The sequence below is a fragment of the Oryza glaberrima genome, chromosome 1, assembly GCF_000147395.1.
Source record: "Oryza glaberrima chromosome 1, OglaRS2, whole genome shotgun sequence".
NCBI lineage: Eukaryota > Viridiplantae > Streptophyta > Magnoliopsida > Poales > Poaceae > Oryza > Oryza glaberrima.
This window is the reverse complement of record NC_068326.1, coordinates 37,226,344-37,246,663: the sequence shown is the minus strand read 5'-3', so window position 1 is coordinate 37,246,663 and position 20,320 is coordinate 37,226,344. Positions and strand designations below refer to the sequence as shown.

General features: G+C 42.7%; 4 protein-coding genes across 5 annotated transcripts; 1 reads left to right on the top strand and 3 right to left on the bottom strand.

Annotated features, from left to right (window-relative positions):
* Positions 1-9: 9 nt before the first annotated feature.
* Positions 10-1,164, bottom strand: LOC127775284 (uncharacterized). Of its 2 annotated transcripts, XM_052301562.1 has the most exons (3): positions 719-1,141; positions 580-623; positions 10-507 (listed from the first exon to the last, which is right to left on the bottom strand). In XM_052301562.1, exons 1-3 carry the CDS (start codon positions 993-995, stop codon positions 310-312), a joined length of 519 nt encoding a protein of 172 aa, XP_052157522.1. In that variant the 5' UTR covers positions 996-1,141; the 3' UTR covers positions 10-309. The 2 variants fall into 2 exon arrangements, with proteins under 2 accessions (XP_052157522.1, XP_052157520.1); XM_052301560.1 differs by having other exon boundaries at positions 10-623; positions 719-1,164.
* A 7,695-nt stretch (positions 1,165-8,859) lies between these two features.
* LOC127764497 (NAC domain-containing protein 83-like) lies at positions 8,860-10,054 on the bottom strand. Its single transcript, XM_052289383.1, has 2 exons — positions 9,724-10,054; positions 8,860-9,630 (listed from the first exon to the last, which is right to left on the bottom strand). Exons 1-2 carry the CDS (start codon positions 9,923-9,925, stop codon positions 9,146-9,148), a joined length of 687 nt encoding a protein of 228 aa, XP_052145343.1. The 5' UTR covers positions 9,926-10,054; the 3' UTR covers positions 8,860-9,145.
* A 2,937-nt stretch (positions 10,055-12,991) lies between these two features.
* Positions 12,992-15,942, top strand: LOC127783998 (probable protein S-acyltransferase 7). The gene is made up of 5 exons (XM_052311168.1): positions 12,992-13,275; positions 13,898-14,080; positions 14,286-14,582; positions 14,936-15,169; positions 15,265-15,942. The coding sequence occupies exons 1-5, from the start codon at positions 13,183-13,185 to the stop codon at positions 15,703-15,705; spliced, it is 1,248 nt and encodes a 415-aa protein (XP_052167128.1). The 5' UTR covers positions 12,992-13,182; the 3' UTR covers positions 15,706-15,942.
* Positions 15,943-16,817: 875 nt separating this feature from the next.
* LOC127784007 (delta(3,5)-Delta(2,4)-dienoyl-CoA isomerase, peroxisomal) lies at positions 16,818-19,662 on the bottom strand. The gene is made up of 2 exons (XM_052311180.1): positions 18,911-19,662; positions 16,818-17,453 (listed from the first exon to the last, which is right to left on the bottom strand). Exons 1-2 carry the CDS (start codon positions 19,593-19,595, stop codon positions 17,263-17,265), a joined length of 876 nt encoding a protein of 291 aa, XP_052167140.1. The 5' UTR covers positions 19,596-19,662; the 3' UTR covers positions 16,818-17,262.
* Between the last annotated feature and the right edge of the window lie 658 nt (positions 19,663-20,320).

The window sequence follows — 20,320 nt, the reverse complement described above, 5'->3', positions numbered from 1 at the left end:
AGAAACACAGAAAAAAATTCTCAGCTCATCAAACCTGGATGAACACCTTCCAAATTCACTATGATTCTCCTTTTCTTTCAACCTAATCAAGCATGCTTGTCTATGGTACACAAAAGGAGCAGTAAATTAATTACTGATGCTCCTTACATCATCCACGAGATCAGTTTTCTCAAATGCAAGGTTAGCTTACAAACAACAACCAAAGATTAAAAAGAAAAAAGAAACACAGCAGATGATGCAGAGCACCATCATCATGTGGGGATCGATCAGCCACGGTTCACAAGCTGAGAAACTCAAATGTCTATCCATTCAGAGAAGAACTGATCTCTCAGCCGGAGCAGCGGCGTCGAAGCGTTGGTGAGATTTGGCAGGAGGAGGAGGAGGAGGATGAGACGGAGCTGAGGCTGCGCTGCGGCGGCTATGGCGGCTGAACAAGCTGCACCATGCGGCGAGCGCAAGGCCTCTGAACCTGACCCACCTGCTCGCCTCCGGTGCCGATTTGGAGAGCTGCATGTTAAATTCAGGATGAATTCGGTTAGGGATTCGGGAGGAAGATCGAAGCCATGGATTGATCTCTACCTCGCTGGAGCCATGGCCATTGTTCTTGATCGGCTGAGGCGTCTCTGCAGCGCAGCAGGATGGTTGAAGTGTCAGTGTAAAAGAAATTCAGAAGAGGCAGCCATGGATGGAGTAGAAGGAGATCGGGGCAATTGATCACCGGTGATTCTGACGCATTCGTCGCCGTCGCCGTCGGCATCGGCGACGATGGCGTCGACGGTGGCGGACTTCTGGCAGTAGTATCGGAAGCTGGGGGATCCGGGCATCGACGCCAAGAACGCCGCCGCCGCCGCGCCGTCCTCCTCCTTGGGCTCCGGCGCCACCTTGCACCCGCGCCTCCTCCCATCCTGATGCTGCTGCTGCTCGCCGTCGTGGCCCGGCGACCGCCCCGGCCTCCGCCGCTCAGCGCTGTCCGTCGCCGACGCGGCGCACCCCATCGCAGCCGGCGAAGGGGAGGGACGACGGCGGCGAGAGGGGGGGGGCGAGGCGGTCGAGGAGCGTGGGGGATGCCACCGCCTTCTTCTTCCTCCTCCTCCTCTTCCGCGGCCGTCTTAGTAAGGGAAGGGTGGCGGTTGCCTCCGGCGAGCGGCGGCGAGGGATTCGCGGAGCGGCGCCTCGCCCAAATTTGGCGGGAACGTGAGCTATGACAGCCTGGCCCCACCTGCCAGATGACGGCTACGGATACGGATGGGCATGTTTGGGCCTGATCCTGATAGGCCGAATCGTAGGCCCATCAACTTATGGGCCTTCGTTTTCCAAGCCTCTAGAACCTCTCTGAGAAAAAGTAACCCTGCACCTTTTCCTCTATAAACAAAGAAAACTTTTAGATTATAAACAAAACAAAGGAAACTTTTTACTCTGAAAAAACTGCATATTTTAGGGTGTGGTTGAGAAAAGAAAAAAATGACAAGATTGAGAAGATACGTAAACAAAGTGAGCCATTAGCGCATAATTATTTAAATAATTATTATTTCAAACTTAGAAAATAGATTAATTTTATTTGTTGAGCAATTTTCCGATAGAATTTTCTGAAAAAACACATCATTTAATAGTTTGGAAAACGTGTGTATGAAAAATAAGACTTTCTCTAGCATAATATATATGGATGTGAATCAAATCTGCCGCTTGTTGAACACAAATCAGTAAACGAAAAGTAGGAGGAGATGTTGAAACCATGAAGCAAAGGTTTTGCTGTTGCGGTTTTTTCTTCAGGAGTACAAGTCACTGCATGAGAAGTGGCAGAAAACCAAGCAATTCAGGTCCATGCCAAATTCCCAAAATTCTTCAGATTCCATTTCCTGCATGGAAGAAACACCTCTCCTATATTTTTGCTGCTCTCATTCTAGAAGTCTCCCAAATAATAATTCCAGGATCATGAAGCTTGGCACTTTGGTAGCAACACAGCTACTACCCATCTGCCTAAACAGAGTCCATTGATTGCAAAACAGATGCAGACTGTTTTTGCAGGCAACCCCCACCCTGCCCAACTGTGTCTTCATGTTGATGTGTTACTGATGCTTAGGATTTCCTTTAAGGTTGGTTACTGCAATAACCAGGTGGTAACCGGGCCTATTAACCAGGTTTTTTAAAAATATTAATAATAAACCTTCAGTAAAATCTATCCCCTTTTATCAGTGCCTCAAGCTACTGAGTTAATTAGATGCTTGCAGGCACTGGATGATGATCTAATCTACCCTCTTATAAAAACATGGTCTCGTTGGATAGCCAAGACTGATTATAAGTCGTATCGGTTTATTAACGACCAATAAAAATAAAATTTTATATATGTGTCTTATGTTAAAAATACCTTAAAACCAATTTCAAATTAAGTTTTAAAATTTAAATTTTAATAGCGTCTTGTTCTTTTATACAACAAACGATGATGAGTACGGCCAGTGCTTCTGACCTTTGGGGGTTTTTTTAGGGAAGGGTATTTTTTACCCGGCCTCTATATCCAACGGGATATATGTAGCCTTTTTAAATTAGGAAGTAAGCATATGAAGCAGAGAATTTAGCACTTAAATAACCCAAACTGAAATTCGCTCATATAAAAATTTGAACTAATCTTTGGTGTTTGCCTTAGCTAGCAGTGCTAGAAATGGCCCTTCCTTTCTATGTTGCTTCCAAGTGTGTCCATGCATATGCAGAGATGCAGTGCTGGCCAGGTTGGTACTAGAGACTAGAGAAGGGATTCCTTGTTGCATTGTCTCTTGACTTATTTTGGATTCCCTTGGAGGGAAGCCAACTTTATAACTACCCTACAGCCTTGTACTGGAGGAGTACTGAACCAATGGAATTAATAGTGTGTGGGCTGTTCAGTGTTCACAAGGGGAAGAAGTCTCTTCTTCCACTCCACTGGTTCCTTCCCCATCTGTTCCTCCTCCACTACTTGCATATATGGGGCTCCACCACATGCCAATGTCGTCTCAAATTATATAATGCTCATATCATTCATTCAGCCACAGCTGCCAAGATCATTACTATACTGTTCTTTCTCTTAAATTAGTGACATATCCCTACGTTACAATAGAACCTAAAGGAATATGGATGAATAGTTTTATGGGATTCAGATTTTTCTATATTTGGTTTTTCTTGTGGGTATTGAAAACACTAGTTTTTTATAGGTTTTTTTAGACAAGGTGGGGTTTTTTTTCCGTGGGAAGTACGATCGGGGAGAGGAGAAGGAGGACGACTCCAATTTCGTTGTGGTAAAGAAAAAAAACTCAATAGCTAAATAGCTGGATGATTTTTTTTCCGCTATTCAAGAGTACACACAAATGAGTTAACTTTCCTAAAGCTTAAAAAATACATTTAAACCAACTTTTTCAAGAAATTCATACATAAAGTTTTGAAAAGAATGTCGTTTAGAAGCTTGGAAAACGTGTTGCATTAATCCACTCTAACAAAAATATCAAAAAGAACGGGCCCTATCTCTGAAAAATACCATATAAGTCAGCAAATATTGCAGCAAGGAACAAAACAAATTAGAGTTCGGTTGGTTTGGAGGCGAGCTAGCTGCAAAGCCTGCAAGTTGCAGCAACAATCAGCAGGGAGATCTTTTCTCGCACAACTTGATCTTAAACCTCTTCCTCCTTTTGATTGATTTTTTTTCTTTTCAACGCACTCCCCTGTTGATCCTTTGACTAATAATATAATTGTCTTAGCACAGATCAGCTGGCCGAAATTAATTTTAAGTACGTAATGTCCGCCCAAATTGTATCATTGTTGCTGTTGTGGGTTTGACAATCATTGTTAATACTGTTTGTGCACGTCCTGAATCATCGTCATAAATGTAAACCATGAGAGAGACTGAACTAGACGGCAAGTGCATGAGCTATGCATATATAGGAATAGGAGTACTAGGCATATACACATGGTTCATGGTTGCTTGCTGTGTGCTCCAACCTGAGAAGAGAAGCTAAGCTAGTCGGTCAGCTATAGCAAACTAGCTATTGGCCCAATTCTTTTCCTCTTATCCTCTCCATATAGCACACAAACAACACCCCCTCCCTCAAAAAAAAAAAGATAAAAATAAATACTAGGATTTTAGGGGAACACGACCTTAAGTATTAAGAATCTAGATAGGATATCCTTTTAAAATCTCTTATATTGTGGGACGAAGGTTTAACATTTTAGATAATATTGCATTTAAGGGAAATGAACCATATATCATTATTAAATGAGAGGTGTTTAGAAGAATGAAGGTGGTTAAGAGGTAAAAGACAGAGAGAGATGTCTTTGTGCAACAAAATTTGAATACTACTGGAATTGCACTATTTATGAGACGAAGGGAATGCATATTATAGATTATCGTGAGCACGTTTGTCAAACTTCTACTCCCCGATTTTCTCCGTTCCAAAATAAGTTCTATAAATCAGGACAACGCCGGAAGGAAGCAGACAATATCATTTTTATATAAAAAAATACAAATCTTTTTTAAAACAACTTTTAGTGTTTGTACCCATTAGATATCATTAAAAAAACATATATATTAAGGTTGTATTTAGATCTAAAGTTTGGATCCAAAATTCAGTCCTTTTCCATCACATCAACCTGTTATACATACATAACAGTCATCATTTTCAATTTCAACCAAAATCTAAACTTAACTGGGCCTAGTGCTACGATGCATGCACTGTCCTTGGTCCTAGCTAGCTCGATGGAACCCTAGAAAACTGTGCTACTACTATTCCTTGTGGAGCAAAGCATAGCATGGTTGGCATGGCCGATTTGCATTCACGATGGACGATGACTTGCAAGAGTAGAGTACCCATGCATTGCATCGCACGGCGCATGGCCGATCGATCAATCCATGGACTTTTGGGGTCATCGCCTCATCAGAGATTGGCTTGGCTTGTCCCCGGAAGAAAGAGACTGGAGTACTAGCAGAGACAATTAATGGTTGACACTTAGGCTGTGTTTAGTTAGATTCAAAGTTTGAATTTTGATTAAAATTGGAGATGATGTGACTGAAAAGTTGTATGTGTATGACAGGTTTATGTGATGAAAAAAGACTGAAGTTTGGATCTAAACTTTGGATCTAAACACAACCTTTGATGCATTGGTCAGATAGATCGATCGATGGATGGATAGATGGATTTGGTCTTGGAGAAGGGAGCAAGCAACCATCGGAAAAGCGCATGCATATACCCTCTCTCCCAGGGAAAAACTGCTTTGTTGTACTACTCCAATTGTGTTCATGTGAGACTGATAATTAGCTCTCTAAAATTTTCTATTTAGGAGTATTAAACGTATATTACTGATAAAACTCATTCCATAATTTCTAGGCTAATCTGCGAGATGAAATTAATCTATAATTTGCAGCAGTGATACTACAATAATTATCCGCTAATCATGTATTAATATATCTGGTTAGATTCGTCTTACGAATTACCCTAGAGATTCTGCGAGTAGTTTTGTATGTAGACTTTATTAAATACTCTAAATGGTAAGATTCTCTAGCGCTAATTTTTAGCCCCTTGGATCGAAATGAGCCCATAGAGGCAATTGGATTGGCGTGTGAGAGACTGTGAGCGAGTGAGGTGAGTGATGAGCTCCCAAATCTTTTGATGCGTAGGATCGCAAGCAACATCTCCAACTTTCGGCGGTTTGGCTTTCGTCGCCCCACGAACCACCGCCCGTCGTCCGTACATCGACTAATTAAGCTGATTGACTGACCGATTAAGTTAATCCATGCTGGTAATTAAGGCCGGTGGACTGGCACAAGAGAGAGGAAGAAAAATGCCAAGACAGCAAATTAACTTTTGTACTTTGTGCCGCGAGCTGTATAGCTAGCGCTTCATTTGGAGTGTGTTTAGGCTGTGTTTAGTTCCTTCCAAATTTGGAAGTTTGGGTTAAAATTGGTACTATGTGATTGAAAAGTTGTGTGTGTATGACAGGTTGATGTGATGGAAAAAGTTAGAAGTTTGGATCCAAAGTTTAGATCTAAACACAACCTTAGTTCACACCAAAATCGGAAGTTTGGTTGAAATTGAAACGATGTGACGGAAAAGTTGAAAGTTTGTGTGTGTAGGAAAGTTTTGATGTGATGGAAAAGTTGAAAGTTTGAAGAAAAAGTTGGAAACTTGTTAAACAAACTTGGCTTGGTGTGTGAGTGAAGTGTGTGACTGAGCGAGAGATGGACGCGTGGCATGATGATTAGGTGGCAGTGGGGTATCATATCATATGATGATCACCTAATAATGTCTGGGTCAATCTATCATATTATGAGCTGGTTATTGCTAACACGACTACCCAGTTTATCCACAATGCACGCCCTAAAATGTGCACTGAACTGTACACACAGCCAATCAGCCTATATGCTCATCTATCAACTGCAAATCTGACAAATCAGAGAAATTGGAGTACAACAACAGTATGCAATGCAGGTTTAATTTAAGTCGACGTTTGTTTTTGTTTATTCGTATTTCCCAGCAAGATTTTCGGGTTCCAACAGGTTTATTAACCGATAAATTAATTATGTCGGTCCATGTGTCCCATTCAATTTTTCACCTACTACTGCTGCTATTACTCCTACACTGGGCATTGCTTGCAGCCACAATAATTCCGATCTGCAGCAGATCATGGCAGCCATGCATGCCAATCTCGTCAAAGACAGTGGTGGTATTACCACCTGATGAACAAGTGTGTGCTTGAAGCTAACCTCTCTGCAAGAAACCACCAAAGATCCTTTTCTTTTCTCTTCTTTTTTCTCCTCCTCCAAAGTCATCTTCTTCCTCCTGTCATCCTGCGTGCGAGTGTGACCACCGGATGACGCATATATGTTGCCTTCTTTGTCTCCGATTGCGTGTGCGCGATCGGACTGTTAGGATCACGAGCTAGCTTGTTTTGTTCTTCATAGAAATTCAGAGCTGCAGAGCATCTGAAATTCAGAAATGTTATTCGAAATTCTGAAGAAATGTCTGAATTTTGGTGCAAAAGAACCTTTGCTTTTCTTGAAACTGAATGGAAGAAAGAAATAGAGATAATCCTAGCGAGTGATCTGATGCGACGGCGATGGCCATCGATCGGTGTCATCATCTTCAGACTTCAGTGATTGATCGCGGCTGTCTGTCGCCGGTCGTTCGCTAGATATGCGGGGTGTTCATCGTCTCATCATCTTCTTAGGGTGTGTTCAGTTCTAAAGTTTTTTTCCAAACTTCCAACTTTCCATCACATCAAATCTTCCATACACACAACTTTTCAGTCACATCGTCTCCAATTTTAACAAAATTTAAAACTTTGGGCCAATCCAAACTTCTTCTTCTTCTTCATCAGCTCTGCTCTGAAAAAGGCCCTCGACCTGCGCCTTGAATCTTCTTGTGCTACTGTCCACTCAGTACGGTCTTGACTCTACTGTTTCCACGCCACTGGCAAATTGCAAATGACCAGTTGCTGTCGTCTCGTCAGGATAAAACGACTTCTCTTCTCTTTCAGTCTGACAGAAAAATAAAATAAAATGAGCTTCTGGTACAGTGCTTGCGTGCAGCTACAGTCAATCTGTGAGGTGTTGCGTTTGCGTCTTCAATCGGTTCAAACCTATGGAAAAAAAAATCTGGTACTGTGTAGGAGTACGGCTCTTCATGGGTGGTTTTCTTTTCTTCCGAAGATAGGGATGAAGATAAATATTAATTTTTTTTACACAAAATAATATGGTATTAACGTATGATTGATTGAGTTTTAATTATTATAAACTTGAAAAATAGATTAATATGATATTTTAGAGTAACTTTCATATGGAAAGTTTTCACACGTAACGTACCGTTTAGCGGTTTGAAAAACGTGCCATAAAAATCTTAATCTTCTTGTCGGAGAAAAAAAAACATGGTCATGGTTTATGGTTAACGATGAATTTTGGAGGAATTATTCCTATGGAAAACGTGGTTATTTGGATCAAAGGAATAGGTATCCAGTAATCTTATGAAATTCATTTGGATTAAACATATACCTATTTTAAAAAAAAAATCTTCATGTCTATTCCTTTTCTTATTGCTGCGTTTTTTCCGCCTTCCATAAAAGAGTAATAACTACTTAACTAGCACTTCAAAACACGGGAAAATGCCCGGTATTACTCTTTTCTGTCCTATGACTTTTTCAGTTTATGTGTTCGAGAATCCTGCGTTTTAAAAGTCCATACTTTGAAGAAATCAGCTTACTACTGTCGAAGTGTCGAGATCAAGCGAGGAAGATGCTTCAATTATCCTTGTAACTGCAGTTAACAGTTTGTGACAGTGGCTACTCCAGGTGAATCAGAGTTTTCAGACTTCCCAGTGTGCGAAGAAATCCTCTTTTTCCTCCCCCACAAATCTTCGGTCATGTACCAACAATTATTCGCTCGGATTACTATTCAAAGATTGAGATAGATGCTTCTGCAGGGGGACCAAAGAACGACGAACAGAAGAGAGAGAGAGAGAGAGAGAGAGAGAGAGGCTGGAAGTGCAATGCAGTGTCTGCAAAAAAATATTCCTATTCCTCTTACCATTAACAGGTTCCATATTCCTGTTGCTCCAAAGGGGCCACTCTGCAACGGATAAGAAAAGGCATCTTCTTCCTCACCCCCACATTGTTATCTTCTTCTTCATCATCATCATCATCATCATCGATTGATATCAGCAGTAGTAATCCAATCATCTCCTTTCTGCTTCCTTCAAATGCATTGCCCTTTCTGCTCTGCTTTCTCCTCTTCACCCACTTTATTCTCTCCCTTTTTTTTGTTCATCTGTTCTTGCTGTTTCTTGCACTGAAGCTATGTGTAATTACTAGTGTCTGTTTCTTGCACTGAAGATATGTTGATTGAGAAGCTTTAAATTGAAACAGAGTGACTGAAGAGATTGAAAACAAGGATAATTGATTATCTTCGGAGTTCGGAGTGAGCTCAAACAAAGATGAGAATTTTCTTTTCTTTTTTTTCTTTTCTTTGTTTGAGCTCGATTCTGATTCTCTCTTGCTAGGAATTACAACTAGTTAATTAATTAAAAGACATTAGTAGAGCAAAAGAAGGGCGCTGATTAGGACATGAAAGCATGGTAATTAACGGCCTAGTCAAACACTAACACGGTAAAACCTCTCCCTCTCTCATCTGATCATCTCATGGACAATTAGAAGCGACGACGCTGCAGCTGCTGCTCTCTTCTCCCTCCTCCCCCGCGTCGCCGCCGTCCGTCACGCAGGACGACGGCGAGGACGGCATGTCGTCGTCGTCGGCGGCGGCGGCTCGCCGGCGTGGCGCGCCACGGATGGACGGCGGCGAACGGCGGTGAGCCAGCGTGGTGGTCTTCTTGAATACGCGGCAGACCACCCAGACGTCGTTGGCCTCCGGCGGATGGTCGTCGGCGGGGAGGAGGCGGTACTCGTGCATGGCCCAGTCGGTGCGGGCGCCGCCGCGGCGGAAGAAGACGAGCGTCCGCTTGGCGCCGACGGGCCGCTTGCCGCAGCGCGGCGCGACGACGAGCTTCTCCTTCCCGGACGCCCTCCACGCGCCGCCGCCGCCGCCCGCCCTGCTCCCGCCGCCGCCCCTCCGCCAGCAGCTCGTCGCCGGCAGGTGGAAGAAATACCTCTCGCCGTCTCCCTCGCCTGTAAATAATCCGCCACCGATGCTCGTCAACGCAATGCCAAAACCCCCCAAAAACGAAGAAGCTAGCGCCATGATCGTGGCCGCGCGCGTACCTGGAAGGTCCCATGGATGGAGGTGGGCGAGGTCGGCGACGGGGATGACGTCGGCGGGGAGGGGGCGCGACATGACCTTGCGGCGGAGGTAGTGGAGCAGGAGCTCCTCGTCGGTGGGTCGGAACCGGAAACCGATCGGCAACCCCGCCTGCGGCAGCATCCGGTACCCACCACCGCCACCGGAGGCCGCCTCCGCCGCCATGAATGAGAGCTTAGACGCCGGCGACGACCTCGCTGGCGGGCGGCGGCGCGGGTCGGGGTTGGGTTTGTTGGTCAGCTCGCTTATTACATGTCAGGTAAGAGGTGGAGGAGTAGTTGGTTGGGGAGGTCGCGCGCGCGCCCGCGTTTTATAGCTAGGGACACAGTACAGGGCGGTCGCGTGATCAAGACTCAAAAACTTTTTCTCTCCTCGTCGTCGTCTCTCTCGGTAGAGTGCTTCACTTCCCTATGTTTCTTTTCTTACCAAAGGCTGTGTTTAGTTTCACTTAAAAGTTATAAGTTTATGCGTGTAGGAAAGTTCGATGTGACGAAAAGTTAGAAATTTAAAAAAAACAAGTTGGAATCTAGGACTGAGGATTCAGATTTTACTTTAATTTCTGTTATTACGCTTTTAAACTACTAAACGATATGTTCCGTATGATTTTTCTAAATATAGAAGTTGCTTTTAAAATATCAAATGTATCGAGCTTGCAATAATTAAAATTTAATTAATTATGTGTTAATAGTTTTCTCGTTTTACGTGTGTCAAATTAATCTTTATCTTTCTCTTGGCCTGGTTTAGTTCCAAATTTTTTCTTCAAACTTCCAACTTTTCCATCACATCGTTTCAATTTCAATTAAATTTTAATTTTAGCGTGAACTAAATACACCCTTATTATTACCGGGTTATTGTCGCACGCACAAGAATCCAGAAGTAGGAGTAGGAAAGGGGAGCGAGAGTTACTACTGCTCCTCCTAATTTGATTATATTAGGACTTGAGGAAGAACTGGTTGCTGTGAAGAACAAGGCATCTTCTTCTCCTTTTGTGTTGGTGTGCTTTGAGCTTTTTTTTTCTCTCAAATTCCTTCTCATCTCCTACTTCTACTTGTGTGAGGTGAGATGGAAGACGAAGGAGAAGCTTCCACGTTATGACAACCACCCACCGCTCGATCTGCTTACTTTGAATAGCGCTTTATTTACCTCACCTCACCTGCTTCCTGCATTGGATTCTCCATTCCAGCACGTAGAGTAGCGTAATTAAAGGCATCTCTCGTGCAGCATGCAGCTTAACTAGAGACAGATTAGATCAAGCAAAAGAAAGAAAGTCTTTACTACTTTCTTCCACGGCCGGGCGAACCTTTCTTCTTTTCTTTTCTGTTTTTCTTTTTTCTTTTTACTCCTACAGAAGAAGGCAGCAAGTGTCCATGTACGACTCGCAACTGAGTTCAGAGTTTGGGGAGTTCAGACAGTCCATGTCAACACCTTTGACCTGCGACTTGCTCTTCCTCTACCTGTCGACAGAATGAACGCACATGCTTGCTTGCTTGCTGCCGGCACGCCGACGCCGACGCCGACGACGAAGAAGAAGAGAGCGTGGTCGCCGGAGGAAGACTCCGTCGCCGGCTGTGCGCGGCGCGAAAGCTCACGTCCGAGCGTCCGATCGATTCGCTTATACTACTAATTGTGTCTATGCCAACAGTTTATTAGCAACTTAAAAATGTTTTATGGATAAATTCTTTATATATATATATATATATTCTTAGCGATTTAAAAATAAATACTAGAATAAAATAAACCACGATAAAAAAATCATAAAATCAACTCTAAATTATTTTAAATTTTGGCTATGGGATTCTATCTGTCCCTCTCCATCGCTGTGAACAGTGAAGTGGATAAACGAGAGGGTGCTTACGGTTGGGCCGGGCCTCATTTCGGCCCAAAAGCCTCCACTCCCGTTGGCCCCACAAAATTTCGGGTTTTCCTTTCTAACTGGGCTTTCCGGGGCCCACCGTACGGGGAAACATATGGGCCCTTCTCTTAATTGGGCCTACTCGAGATTTAATCCATTCGGCCGTACAGTTTTCCCCCAAGGTCCACTGACCAGGTACTTCTGAATTTTCAATTTTGTCAGGACAAATACTGTAGTATGTTTACAGGTAACAGAGTGATTAAACTGGACTTTGTGAACAGTGTAAAATGTTAAGGAAAATTAACACCGTACTGTTGATTTCGTTGGTGATCACATGTTCTGAAACGCCATCATGAGGCAATTAGTGAAAAAAAATTACCGAGCTTAAGCTGTTAAGCATATATCATCAGGGTCTTTTAAGCAAAAAAGTGGAGAGGCCCAGCGCAGTGTCCAACTGGCACACTTTCTCCCTTTACCGCTTTTCAGCCTATTTTTACGTTTCACCCCCTAGTGATATCCTGATATCTCTCCTGATCTTGATTTCTTTAGCTTTCGTTTCTTTAAAATTTATACTTCCTCCGTGACAGAATATTAGAAGTTTTAGAGTTCGAGATAGTTATTAAAAAAGTAGATAGAAATAAATGGTGAAGGGTTGTGATTTGATGAGTAGTGCAGGTAGGTGGAAAAAGTGAATGGTGGGGATTGTAATTGGTTGGAAAGAGAATGTTGATGGAGAAGTTGTTATATTTTGAGACATATCCTGAGAGCTAAAAGTTATTATATTTTGAGACGGAGTGAGTAATTATTAGCATAATTATTTGTCTCCATTTCTTTCCCAGTAGTGTCAAATTATAAAATACTAAGATAGTACTGAACAGTTGCGGTACATGATATCTTATGTAGGTAAATTCTCATTTCACATATACTACATTGTTGGTGGCTTAGCGCGCCAATTATCACTAACAAACAGTACCATAAAAAGAACATATTGTTACACTTGTAGTCATAAAAGTTAGCTAGAGCTACTTGGTGGACACAACAAACCCTCCCAAATTTGTTCAACCACCATTCCCATCACAAGTGAATAACCTGCCAGCTCAAAATTTGGTGGACAATAAGGTGCCCATCAGCTAAACTAACCCCCAATCAAAGAGGAATTTTTAAAACTAAAAATAAACAACTAGTAGAATCACTTATAAATAAAACTATATCTACAAAAAGTGGAGAACCCTACCTACTACAACTACAAAAAAAAGAAGGGGGCTCTATATAATTTGGGGGGAACAAAACACCAAAATCTCGGGGTGCCTTTTGCAAAATAAAAAACAATTGTTCTCCTCACAATATTACTACAAGTCCCCATCTTTCTTTGATTTCTCTCTCTTTCTTCCTCCTCTCCTCTTCGTGTCTTGGCCTCCGGCATAAGCGGCGGCGGAGTGGCGGGGTTGCGGCATTGGGAGCTGACGTGGCCGCCGGAGGAGGAGCAAGGCGCGCGGCGCCGCCGGCCATGTGGTGATCTGGGGGGGCTTGATCCCGCCGGAGTGGTTCTTGGGCTGAGAGTGCGGCGCCCATGAACGGAGCAAGCTCCGGCGGCGGCGGCGGCGGCGGCGCCGGTGCCGGCGGGGATGGGCCGTTGGTGTACCAGCGCTGGAAAGGGAACAATGTGAGCGCCAATGTCCCGCTTCTTCTCTTCTTCTCGACATCTTTGTCTCTCTCTCTCTTCCCCTCGCTTCTTGGGTGTATGTGTGGATCTGTGCGTTTCTTGAGGTGGTGCACTCGAATTGACCTTTTTTTTTCTTTCTAGGGACCAGGATTTTGTTGAGTTATGGGAGTGCTCGGATTATTTTGTTGAGCTCTGTACTGTTGATAGCTACTTATTCTGACGTTTATCTCGTGACTTTTGTACTTGGGAATGTGGATTGTAGGACATGTATGGTGTCCTTGGTAGTGAGAAGGACAAGAAACATGAGTACTTAGCTTTGGTTAGTCTTAACTAAGGTGTTAAATGATTTTTAGTTTATGCTAGCTAGTGCTTTAATAATCCTTCCACATGATATGATGTTACAATGTGAAAATGATTTTGTTCCTTGTCCATTTTGAGTGAGGTATGCATAGACAAAGTTGGCAATAGTGCCCAGCTAGCTGGAGTGATGCCAGTTGTATGAGATCTTCAAATTATTTCCTAGCTGGAGTGATGATAGCTGTATGAGATCTTCAAATCACTTCTGCGAATTTAAGAAGTAGGAAGGTGTGATTGCAGCTTATAGCTTTTGTTTCTTTTTCAGGTATTTGTTCTTCAGGGGAGGTTTATATTTGGACCCGATGCAAGATCCTTGTACGTCACCATGTTCCTCATCATCGCGCCAGCGTCAATCTTTTGTTTGTTCGTTGCCAAAGAACTGATGAATAACTTTTCTTATGGTCTGGGATTACCAGTAATGATTTCAGCAGTTGTGTTCACGGCATATGTAAGTATCACTGTCAACCTTTTCAATTTACCTTCTTCATTGGTTTCCACAAATGTGTTGCAATTAGTATATGTGATTTTTGGGATAGGTTGTAATTGAATAGGACATGTACATAATTGTCTTTGTTTGGTAAACAGAAAAGTGTATAAATGTATATATGTATACATTCAGACTTACCACTTTAGGAATTTCTGGCATATTTCAGGACTTGAGCCTTCTACTTCTCACTTCTGGTAGGGATCCAGGTATAATACCTCGGAATGCACACCCTCCAGAACCTGAAGGTTTGGATGGCAATGCAGAGGTTGGATCTAACCAGACTCCACCAATGCGTTTGCCCCGAGTGAAGGATGTTGTTGTCAATGGAATCACTGTGAAGACAAAATACTGTGATACCTGCATGCTGTACCGGCCTCCTCGTTGCTCCCATTGCTCTATCTGCAACAACTGCGTTGAACGTTTTGACCATCACTGCCCATGGGTTGGGCAATGCATAGGACTTGTAAGTTCATACATATGCAAATCTGATAAAATTCCCTACTTACATAAACTGTATGTACTGGTGTGTTAGCCGTTTCAGTCCATGAGGAGTTTATCTGCTTATTCATCCTAATGACCTTCCTATGGTTATTTTCGTGTAATCATGCATGCATGCATCATTATCTTTTATTGTGCTTTCCATTTGCTATTTTTATTATCTTGCTTATGCTGAAATTATCCTCTGTTAGCTATTTCATATTGTGGTAACATAGAGCATCTCTGCAGTTCCAAAATTCTCGCTTTCTAAGTCTCCTGTTTTTACTATAGATTTTGAAATGCTTCAACATGCTTATAAATTTGCACATGACTGTGCAGAGGAATTACAGGTTCTTTTATATGTTTGTCTTCTCAACAACTCTGCTCTGCCTCTACGTCTTTGGGTTCTGCTGGGTATACATTGTTAAGATCAGAAACTCTGAGCAGATAACAATATGGAAGGCTATGGCAAAGACCCCTGCTTCTATTGCTCTGCTAGTCTACACATTTATTGCCGTTTGGTTTGTTGGTGGCCTCTCTGTATTTCACTTGTATCTCATGAGCACCAACCAGGTAAATACTGTTTCCTGAAACTGTAAGCATATATTCCTAGTCTTGCATGGTGTATGTATTCAGTTAATTGTTTACCTTTTCCTCTGCTTCTGTAGACAACATATGAGAACTTCAGGTATCGGTATGATCAACGGGCCAACCCATACAACAGGGGAGTCGTGGAGAACATTAAAGATATATTCTTCTCTGCAATTCCTGCCTCCAAGAACAACTTCCGCGCCAGAGTCCCAGTTCCACAGGAGCAAGGTCTGAGGCCTCGCCCAACCAATGGTTTCATGAGTCCAAACATGGGGAGAGCCGTCGGTGACATCGAGATGGGTAGAAAGCCGGTGGCATGGGATGAGCCAAGGATGGCAGCCGATATCGGCGATCTGGGAGCAGGCCTGGGCAACTTGTTGGAGGACAAGGACGGCAGGTTTCGCAGTGCATCTCCAGATCTAAGCCGTGACGCCCTCGCAATCGGAGGCCTGGATGATCAAGGATCCTCAGTGATGAACCCAGGGCGTACAAGCTGGGGAGTTGAGGCAGGTCGATGATGACAATGTCTAGTTGCCCATGTATGCAGTTATAGTGGAAGACTCAGGGATTTTTAGTGCCGGCTTGTTGCTAATTTGGTGTTTGGGTTGAGATTTGAGGTCACTGATGTTCTTAGGCCTATGACCTTGGGTGGTTGTTTTCACATTTCCATTTCTCCTTTTAATTTTCTGTTCCTCCTTATTGTCCCTTGTATTTCCTGTATCAGTGGTTTGAAGCAGTTGGTTGGTTGTGAGGTATCCAGATTGGCAACATATCCTATGCACACAGTCCCTCACGTGTACACACGTACACACCAACTAAAAAATGTCACCAAAAAATCTAGAAAAAATCATACACATACTTTAAATTGTATTACACCTAGGGTTAAAATCTTAACGTCAAATTCATTATATTTTAGCCGTAACAAAAAAAACAAAAAATCTGACAGTTTTAAGGTTGTAATTTTGTCAGAATTTTATCTTTTTTTATTCTCTATGTAGAATGAATTTGAAGATGCGACTTTGCACGTAGATATAATACTATTGAAAGTATATGTATGAATTTTCCTAGAATTTTTTGTGATAATTTTTAGTTGGTGTACACGGTGTGTACACGTGAGGGCCTGTGTGCATAGGATACGCTCCCATCCAGATTAGTTCGGTTCTAATTGTGTACGTATATAGCTAGAGCACTGAACTTAAAGGGATTGTTTTACTTGGCTTTGATGAATGATTGTGAACAAGATTGTATTTTGCAGTGGACAAACGCCACTCACTTGAGCTGCCATTCCAAGCTTAAACCTGTTGGTTTCGTAATGAGATTTTTTGTGTCGTTTCAGTGGTTATTTGCAGCCTGCTGTTGGAACCTTGTCGTGCTGCAGAGCATTTCTAATTTTAAGCTAATCTTGTCTTGGCTCATGAAATGCCGGTGTGTTGCTCTTCTGCAACATGGCTTCGGAATCCGTTTGAAAACTGTGACTTCGCGTGTGATAAAAATCAAAGATGATGACAAAAACAGACATCATACCAAAACTTAACCAATAGTGCATCAGTTAGCATGGAGCAGTTACAGAAAAAGGGTAATATATAGTAGTATGACCCAAGAAATGGCTAAAGCAGACGACAATAAACAATTGAACAAATTAACCAAGCCACGACATCGTGAATTATTTGACTTATTAAACGGAGCATTTCAGTTTACTACATGTAAGATCTTCACATATTTTCCCAAAAGTGGGCTACTCTTACAAGTTTACAATCTCAACTTCTTAGGTACCAGGATTCACACAACCTCAACTTTACAGTTTGGATTAGACAGGCTTTCCCCCTCTCCAGGAAGTCCTTTTTATAGCATTCTTCAGGTCATTATAGAACACATTTCCACAGTTGAACAAATCAACAAAGCAGCAACATGTTGGAGATCTTTGATGCATTGATTGGAAGCATTTCTGGTCCACTGTACTAAGTGTAAGCTCTTCACATATTTGCCAACTGCAATCATAGATTATAGCCTTTCCCTTATTCTGAAGTACTAGGATTCAAATATAACTTTCTTCTGTCAAGTATGGTGTTTGATCATTACAGTTTGGAGAAGACTGGCTTCCGCTTCTCTAGGAAGGCTTGGATAGCCTCCTCCAGGTCATTAGATCTCAGCATTGCGGCGTTCCATGTTGCAACATGCTCCAGGCCCTGCTCTACTGTTATATCCCTGCTTCTCAGCAAAACAGCCTTTGTTCCCATCACTGCCCATGCTGACTTCTCAGATATTTCTGAAATGGTTAATCATATCCAACACTATATTTAGCATAAGCCAAGCTTGTTGAGTTTAGCAGCAAAAACAAAATGTGATGTGCATGTTAAACAAGAAACAATTATATCCATATAACAATATTTGCAATCATGTTAAGGATAAATCGAACTTCTTCAATTGACAGAGATATAATATTGAATACATATTCCCTCAAAACATCACAGCTGATTATTCACAGGGTCAAAACAGGAGCAGAAAGTCATTAAGTGATCTGACTTTAAGGAGAGATGAAGTCCGTCATTCAATTGAAGTGGTAGAGTGGTTAGTTAGCATATTGTCTATGCAGTTCTTCATTCTCCAGATCTTTTAGGCAGGTTGGTAGAGCGTTTAGTTTCATTCTCTCCATAGATGGGCAGAATAAGCTTCTCTTTGTATTCTTTTCTAAAAAGGATGAAGGAGGAGAAGACACAGCTCACGTTTCTGATGAATTCGAGTTCTTAAAAAAACCAGCCTAAAGTAACAATAGGACCGAGAACAAAGAAAGACATCTAATCAGGAATGGGCTTTTCCCTAAAAGTTTAAGACACCCTCCAAAGCTTTGCAATCCACCCCCTGTTACAGTGGAAAATGGACCAGTGTATCTCCCCAACCATTACAGAGTGTAATGCGTCATGCATGAATTGGATCGATCTAATCTAGAGTATAATCTGGTATAACCATAAGACCACCACTATTTGTAATTCAAGATAAATGAATATTATATATATGGATGTTGAAGGCATTATTACTTATTAGTCCTGGAAAGTTGCTACCGTTGAATACAAGCAAGTCGGCAACTGTAAGCAATGTGATTCATCTCTGTTATCATTATTTCCCTTGGTAATACTTGTGGTTTTATTCAGTAATGAAAGATGTAATGCCTCCACTAAAAGTAAACTGAACAAGGTATACTTCCAAAAGTAGTCCTGAATGACCTATCCAGTTACATCAATTAGAGCCTGCATAGGCTGAATTTGTTGAATGAAAAACGATATACAGTCCAACATTAATCCAAGAGATAACATGATTCTACAGTTACACACGGTTCATTTCATTGTCAATTCTGAATGAAGATAAAATCTTCTGATTCCACAGTTTAATGGAGTAGTAGGTAGCAACAGCTACAATAATACTCCCTCCGTTTCGAAACGTTTGACACCGTTGACTTTTTAGCACATGTTTGGCCGTTCGTCTTATTCAAAAACTTTTGTGAAATATGTAAAATTATATGCCTACATAAAAATATATTTAACAATGAATCAAATGATATGAAAAGAATTAATAATTATTTAAATTTTTTGAATAAGACGAACGGTCAAATATGTGCTAAAAAGTCAACAGCGTCAAACATTTTGAAACGGGGGAGTACTAGCTAAGAACATAGATATATATTTATTTATATGGTAAAAAAAAATACAAGAAGATCGAACTGTGTACCTTTTGCAATCTTTGCAACGCCAGCATCCAATTCTTGCTTGGAATTGAACACCCTGGTCACGAGCCCCATCTCCTTGGCCTCCATGGCGGTGATCTTGCGGCCGGTGAGCGCGAGGTCGGCGGCGTTCCCGTACCCGACGATCCGCGGAAGCCGCTGCAGCGCGCCGAGGTCGGCGACAATGGCCATGTCCACCTCCCTGAGCACGAACGTGGCGTCCTTGGAGCAGCACCGTATGTCGCAGGCGGCCACGACCTCGACGCCGCCGCCGACGCAGGCGCCGTGCACCGCCGCGACCACCGGCTTCCGGCACCGCTCGATGGCCGTGAGCGCCGCCTGCATCTCCAGGATGGCGCGGCGGAGCCCCTCGGCGGCCGCGGGCGCGGGGTCGCCGGAGGGGGCCGTGGCGGGGCTCCCGGGGGAGCCGAGCTCGATGCCGGCGCAGAAGTGCGGGCCGGCGGCGGAGAGCACGACGGCGCGCGCGGCGGGGGCGCGGTCGAGGAGCGCCATGGCGCGCGGGATCTCCGCGAAGGCGTCCGGGCTGAGGGCGTTGAGCCGGGTGGGGCGGTTGAGGCGGACCTCGTAGACCGCCGCGGACGGGTCGGGCCGCGTCACGGCGAGCGTCTTGAACCCGCGCCGGAGCTCCGCCTCGGGCGAGCCGCGGTCGCCGCCGCCGCCGGCGGCCATGGCAGTGGGGAGCGGAGTTGCCGAGGCGTGGAGATTATCTGTTTGTTAGTAATGACGATCCACAACTCTTTCGTATCGCATACTGTCATACGGCAATCATGTCCTAGACACATATAAAAAAATCTAGAAAAATTTATATATATACTTTTAATAGTATTATATTAGAGATAAAATATTAACCTCAAACTCATTATATTTTAGTCGTAAAAAATGATTGTTCTAAGGTGTAATTATGTTAGAATTTTGCCCTTTTGTTACTTTTCATGTAGAATAAATTTAAAGGTGCGACTTTATACGTAGATATAATATTATTGAAAATACATGTATGCACCATGCACCGGGAGATGAGCTCCTTGAGGTAGCCCTACCCGACCTCAAGGCCTATAAGACCGATCCTTATGAGTGATTATTAAGGAACACTAGTTATGTTTAAACTTTAACCTATTGTCTTTTCTAAAATTATATATACCAAATACTTAAGAAATGTCGAATTATCGAGTCTTTTCTATAATTATACTAAATACTTATTATGGAATGCCAAATTCTCAAATGTTTTATATTCTAGATATACTCTCTTATCATAGTTTAACCATTAGAAAAGGTAGGAATGATAAAAGTAGAAATAGTTGTGATCAGCATCGACAAGTATTTACGAACTGAGGGAGTATAAAATCCATTGCTGTTGGTAAACTAGATCAAAATACTGTTGTGTTCCTTTGAAAATA

Excerpts from the sequence above, each read along its gene's own strand:
- LOC127783998 (XM_052311168.1), top strand. The coding sequence starts at position 13,183 with ATGAACGGAGCAAGCTCCGGCGGCGGCGGCGGCGGCGGCGCCGGTGCC. Across the intron at positions 14,081-14,285 it reads CAGTTGTGTTCACGGCATAT|GACTTGAGCCTTCTACTTCT; the intron begins GTAAGTATCACT and ends GGCATATTTCAG. Across the intron at positions 14,583-14,935 it reads TTGGGCAATGCATAGGACTT|AGGAATTACAGGTTCTTTTA; the intron begins GTAAGTTCATAC and ends ATGACTGTGCAG.
- LOC127784007 (XM_052311180.1), bottom strand. The coding sequence starts at position 19,595 with ATGGCCGCCGGCGGCGGCGGCGACCGCGGCTCGCCCGAGGCGGAGCTC. Across the intron at positions 17,454-18,910 it reads CGTTGCAAAGATTGCAAAAG|AAATATCTGAGAAGTCAGCA; the intron begins GTACACAGTTCG and ends TAACCATTTCAG.
- LOC127764497 (XM_052289383.1), bottom strand. The coding sequence starts at position 9,925 with ATGGCGGCGGAGGCGGCCTCCGGTGGCGGTGGTGGGTACCGGATGCTG. Across the intron at positions 9,631-9,723 it reads CCATCCATGGGACCTTCCAG|GCGAGGGAGACGGCGAGAGG; the intron begins GTACGCGCGCGG and ends GATTATTTACAG.
- LOC127775284 (XM_052301560.1), bottom strand. The coding sequence starts at position 995 with ATGGGGTGCGCCGCGTCGGCGACGGACAGCGCTGAGCGGCGGAGGCCG. Across the intron at positions 624-718 it reads CGAATGCGTCAGAATCACCG|AGACGCCTCAGCCGATCAAG; the intron begins GTGATCAATTGC and ends GCTGCGCTGCAG.